At 33.7% G+C, this 6057-nt stretch overlaps 1 protein-coding gene across 1 annotated transcript; it reads left to right on the top strand.

Annotated features, from left to right (window-relative positions):
* Nucleotides 1–3194: 3194 nt before the first annotated feature.
* LOC137622769 (uncharacterized) lies at nt 3195–4112 on the top strand. Its single transcript, XM_068353356.1, has one exon. The coding sequence runs from the start codon at nt 3348–3350 to the stop codon at nt 4110–4112; it is 765 nt and encodes a 254-aa protein (XP_068209457.1). The 5' UTR covers nt 3195–3347.
* Nucleotides 4113–6057: the final 1945 nt, after the last annotated feature.

Here is a 6057-nt window from a genome sequence, read left to right as displayed (position 1 = left end):
TGGCCAAGTAACACGGTTGTTTAATGAACATGATAAATTCAAGTCTATGAATAAAACTGAGTTGAAGGCTGTTCAAATTAAACTAGTTTCATACAGTGATCAGTTGAATAGTCTAAATACTGTAATCCAGAAGTCTTTGTCTGGAGACGAGAAAAATGAAGAAGAGTTCTTATTAGAATTGCAATCTTGTGATGATTACTCAGATAAATTGAATACCTGTTTTGCTGTTTTGCAATTAATGGATTCTAAGCCTGAGGCCAAGGATTCTGAGACCGCAAGAAGTCTCTTGAAGAGTCCTGTAGTTCCACTTCCGGTTTACGCTAGCACCGAAAGTGAAAATGTTGAAAAATTTCTTGTTGAGTTTGAATCGGCTATTGCCACATATTCTTACACTGAGAGAGATAAAATATTACTTCTCAAGCAACAGGTATCAGGCAGAGCCTCAATTTTGCTCGAGAATCTTGAAATTTCAAAGCAGACTTAAACTGATGCTAAGAAATTGCTTAAAGAAGCACTGGCTTCTCGTTCACTGCAGAAATTCAATGTAATTAAGCAATTAAGTGAAATGAAGCTTGAATACGGTACTGATCATTTTTCGTATATTGGAAAAATTACTAATGTAACTGAGACTTTTTCTACATTGGAAATCAAAGTAGATGATATTTTGCAGTATTTCATTTGGCAAGGAATGAATGAGACCTTTAAAGATCAGCTTGTAAATGTGACTAATCATGTGCGTCCATCACTTGAGGAGATAAAGGAAAAATTTTTTGAAGCATCTGAACGTTATATGGACGTCACAAGGAAGTTTAATGAATGGGGGAGACAAGGAGGAAAATCTTCTACATCACTTGCAGTTAATGTTAAATATGAGGATAATGAAACTAACAGAATTAGTACTGCTGACGCCGCTTCTCCGAGGAAAAGGTGCACTCTTTGCCAGGAAAACCATGCAACACATAAGTGTATAAAATATAAAGAACCAGAGCATAAGCTGAGACGCTTAGAAGAACTTAGTGGTTGCAAGAAATGTGCTAACATTGGACATAATACTGAAAAATGAGTTTAAATTTTTTAAGAAATGCTATTTTTGTAAGGGTTGGCATTTTTCATTTTTGTGTGATCATCAAGGTGAAAAATCTCATGATGAAAAACTACAAATGAATGCGAGAGGTAGCAAGGAAGTAAAAGCAGGTATTTCAAAACACAGGGAAACCTCAAGTGATGTAATGATTATAACTAAGGCTTTGCATACCACTAATGGCGCCTCTGTTTTGCCAACTTTTACCTGTGAAATGTTGAATGGAGCCCTTGTTAGAGGTTTGAAGGACTGTGGCTGTCAGACCAGTTTTGTAACTGAAAAACTTGCAAGTGATAATAGGTTGAAAGTGTTAGAAGATAATGTCTCTTTAACAGTCAATGGTTTTAATTCAAGTAAGAAATATAAATCCAAGATAGTTGAATTAAAGTGCAACTTTGATGATAAGGCTTGTGTAATACATGCATTGTGTGTACCAAGCATAGATATAAGTTTGTCATTGCCAGGAATTTCAGAAGTGGATAGGGCCTTTGCCAAAAAAGGCTTCAAATTAGCTGATAAATATTTGACGGATGGTATTGATAAAATAAAGGACATTGACTTGATACTTGGTACAAATGACGCCCATTGTTTATTGGATTTTTCAGTAAAATTTGGCAATGATCACCCATCTGTTTATTTGGGATCAGCTGCAGGAGTGATGTTAATGGGTAATGTCAAGATTATGCAACAGAATCTACCTTATCTTTCAAAGGATTTTTTTTGTTCTCGGTGTTCAGATCACTCTCGCTTGGTTGCCGATTATGAGGAAGAATGCGAGTTAAATGGAAAAAAATCCCCTGTATTTGATGGCGTAGATGAATACTGCAAGTATATTGGATTTGGTAGTTCTAGTAAGCCAAGTGGCTTAAGTTTGGAATGCGAGGTGGAGGTTCAAGCTAACTTCGCTATTCTAAATGAAAAAGGTATGATTGAAGAATCAGAGCTGAGACGTATAATTGACAAGATGCTGCGGTCTGTGTATGAGAAATCTATTTGTGAACCAGACCATGAAGATGGAAACTTGATATCGGATTGTAAAGGAAATTTGATTAAGTTTACCCTTGAAAACAAAAGGAAATGTGTTGGATTCTCATTCGTGAGTGGAATGGACAACCCAGCTGACAAAATTACACGATGTCTGTCATTCAAAAGCTTAATGAAGTCTAATTACCATAAGGGTCCCAATATATGTGATCTCGATCAAGCTAGTAAAAGTGACATTTTAGGTTTCAAGGTACCAATGGTCAAGAATTTAGAAACCCTTGAGGCATATAGTGCATCAACCAGTATAAAAGAAAGCCAAACTGTAAAACTAGAGCACTTAATACCTCTAGATAGATATTCAAATATGAATAAGTTGATATCTATACATGCGAAATTTCTGGAATGCTGGGATCGATGGAAAGCGTTTATAAACAAGTCAAATGGCTTTGATAAGGACCTACACTCTAAGGCTTTGACTCAAATCATCTCTACAGATCAACAAATAAATTTTCCAGATGTTATTGACTATTTAAGTAGTAACTCTAAAACCAAGATGGCTATGCCTAATTTGATATCACAGTTGAATTTGTATCCAGACACTCATAATTTAATAAGAGTGAATTGTAATTTTAATGAGAAGCGCAGTGTAACCAACAAAACTTATCCTATTCTTTTATCAAGAGAGAGTACTCTAACAAAACTTATTATATTGGATGAACATATGCTTATGAAATATGCTGGTTGCTATGCCCTTTTGACAGAATTACGTAGGAAATTCTAGATACCAAAATTCTTCTCTACAGTTAAAAGGATTCTGAAGGAATATGTTGTATGCTGGAGATATAACCAAAGACCTGTCAAACTTAATCAATCAGCCTATATGGAATTTAGATTGAGTCCACCTGATATACCTTTTGGTTATGTATACCTTGATTATTGTGGTCCATTTTATGTGAGACAAGGGAAAGATAAAGTCAAGGTTTGGATCCTTGTTATTTCATGCATGTTCACACGAGCAGTTAATCTTAAGATCTGTATGGATATGACAGTTGAAGAGATTTTGCGTGCTCTGTCCCTGCATTCTTTTGAATATGGAGTCCCTCAGTTTATAGTAAGTGATGTGGGTATGAAAATAGTAGCAGGAGCCAATATTGTTCAGGATTTCCTGAAGGATGCTGAGACTGTTCAGTATTTAAATGATAATAATGTTGAGAAAGTCCATTTTCAACAGTACTATAAGGGTTGCAGTCAGCTTGGAGGATTGGTTGAGAGCGTAGTCAAAATGACCAAGCATATGATACGGAAGTCAATCAGAAATAATGTCATTGAATTTAGGGATTTTGAATATCTTGTTTGTCATGCTGTACATTTGATCAATAGAAGGCCTATTGCATTCAAAGAAGCATTAAGAGATTGTTCTAATAAGGTACCAACCCCTATAACGCCAGAGGAACTTATTCATGGATATTCATTGGTCTCTTTGAATATTATTCCTGCATTACAAGCTGACCCTGATTCTGATGAGGATTTTCAGGTTGACTTTGATGTTGTACATAAAATTAAAACATCTTATGAGAAGCTGAAACGAATTAGAACTAACTTGCTGGAAATCTATCATCGGGAATTCATGAAAACTTTAATTAAACAAGCTACTGATAAGAATGATAGATATGCTCCTGTAAACCATAAACAAATCAGTATCGGTGATATTGTGCTGATTAAGGATGATGGATATAAACCTGTTAATTATCCTATGGGAATTGTCAAAGAAGTTTTCAAGAATATCAACGGAGAGGTAACTGCTGCAAAAGTTCTGAAGGGTAAAACCAATGAAATAACTAAAAGGCATGTTACTTCTTTAATACCACTCTTGAGGAAGAAGTCTGATGAGGAGGCTGTAGCATCAGATGATGATGATGAGGAAGCTGTAGCATCGAAAGAAGAGATTCCAGGCATGGACGTTTCTAGAAAACGTCCACTGAGAAAAGCTGCTGAGATATCACGGCAAAAATTCAAAAGCATTCTAAACGATGATATTTCAGACTAATTATATTTTTTCTTTATTTGATAAAATTTACACAATTCTTATGTAAAATCTGATTTCTTCCCCGGGGGTGTTGAAAAATAACACTAAGTTATTTTTTGTTTTTTGTTTCTTTTTATAATATGGTAATTTGGTAAGTCTGTAAATAATTGTTTTTATTTTAACTTGCATTTTTAGTATTTAAATATTTTTTGTTTGCATAAAATGATGACAATTCCTTAATAACCTGTTAAAAATTAAGATGGTTTGAGTCGTTGAAGAGATTTGCTGCTCGTTATACATTTCTTACAGAAAGGAGAAGTGAACGGCTTTCCATGAAAATATAGTTAGTTCTTAGCCATCTTCACCAGTGACAACATTGGATTTGCTTACCTCTTTATCGTCATGGTGAAAAAATAAGTTATCTGTACCATGGATCCGCATCTTACGTTGCCTTCTTCTTTGAAGCCTCATCAAGAGCCAACACAGCAATTGTGATTTGTTTCATTTACAAACAGCATACACGGACGGTATGGGTTGTGAGGTACGTCATCATTTTAAAGGTCATTTAAATTTTGTAATTTATAATCCATAGTTAATTTGATAATTTAAGTCCCTTGCCTTGCTTTTAGCCCTCACAAATAAATATACCCTTGGATAATATTTATATCATTTACAATTCTTATGGGATTGCCATATTATAATTTCCCAGTCATAGTTGAGAGATTCATTCATTTTCAGTTACTTTGTGCTGGTTAGATGGTTTAAGTGTTGTATCATAATTTGATATTCTCTCATTTGCCAATTTTATGTTAATTAGTCGTTTATTTACATTCCTTGTTTTACTACTTAGGTGGTTATTCGTTTGGCCTTACTGTAAATTTGGCTCGTTGTATAACAAGTAATATACTTAATACGCAAAGTGGACCATTGCCTTTAGGTAATTATTATTTGATAGTGTTAAGTGAAATTCATTATTGATACAATACATATATTTGAATGGTATTCCTGTTTAAATAATTTATTGGTGATTTCGATAGTTTAAATTACCATTTGAAGTGTAACTGATATTTGGTATTTTATGCTTATCTAGGGGTTCTTGAAAATGGTAATTGGAAGTTGGAGATGCTTGACCATCGCTTTGACCTCCATTTAAGGCGATCATCTTCGACAGCAGCAACAACAGCATTGTTTTTAATTTGAACAGCAATACATGAAACCATTTTATATCTTATTAAATTTATTAGTTGTTGTTTGGTTGAAGTTTTTAAAGTTCATAATTTTGTGAAGGTTTCATTAAAATGAGAAAATTGCTCTTTGTATTAATTTTCCAATTACGTAGTTATTTTTTCGAGAACTACTACTACTACTACTACTACTACTACTACTACTATAACTAGTTGTGACTGAACTCATATTAATGAAGAATTAAGCAGAAAATATAAGTTACTTAATACTGATTCTATGCAGAGAAATTCGTAAGTAACATTGTCTTTGGGTGAGGCAACAAGAAAATCTTGGTGGTTTCGCAAAGGAAGAACAAAAAATCGAGTATTTATTGATTTTTACATCATGGTCAAAATATTAAAAATTAAGGAGAAGGGCGTAGACAGGAGGAAAGGAAAATCAGCGAAAGAAAAACCAGGAAAGGATAAGGAGGAGGAAGAAGAAGAAATAAAGATGGCATTCATGTGGTGATATAAAGGAGAACGGAAGAGCTAGGAAAACTTGGGACGATTTTCCACTCCTTATCTTCTTTATCTTCCACCGACAAAAAGATAAAGTTTTACCTGATTTTGCTGATTTCATGAATTAATTGAATAATTCAAATACTGTGAGGATTTATATTTCATGAAAATAAAATTCACAAAGTATTTAAAATAAAACTAAATTTACTTATTCCCAATATTCTTAAAAAAATATTCTATTTATTAATTTGTGAAAATAAAGAATGAATGAGGAAAAGCAT

Source organism: Palaemon carinicauda, chromosome 29, assembly GCF_036898095.1.
Source record: "Palaemon carinicauda isolate YSFRI2023 chromosome 29, ASM3689809v2, whole genome shotgun sequence".
NCBI classification, from domain to species: domain Eukaryota; kingdom Metazoa; phylum Arthropoda; class Malacostraca; order Decapoda; family Palaemonidae; genus Palaemon; species Palaemon carinicauda.
This window is presented reverse-complemented; position numbering and strand designations above follow the sequence as displayed.

Coding starts and splice junctions, on each gene's coding strand:
- LOC137622769 (XM_068353356.1), top strand. CDS start 3,348: ATGACCAAGCATATGATACGGAAGTCAATCAGAAATAATGTCATTGAA.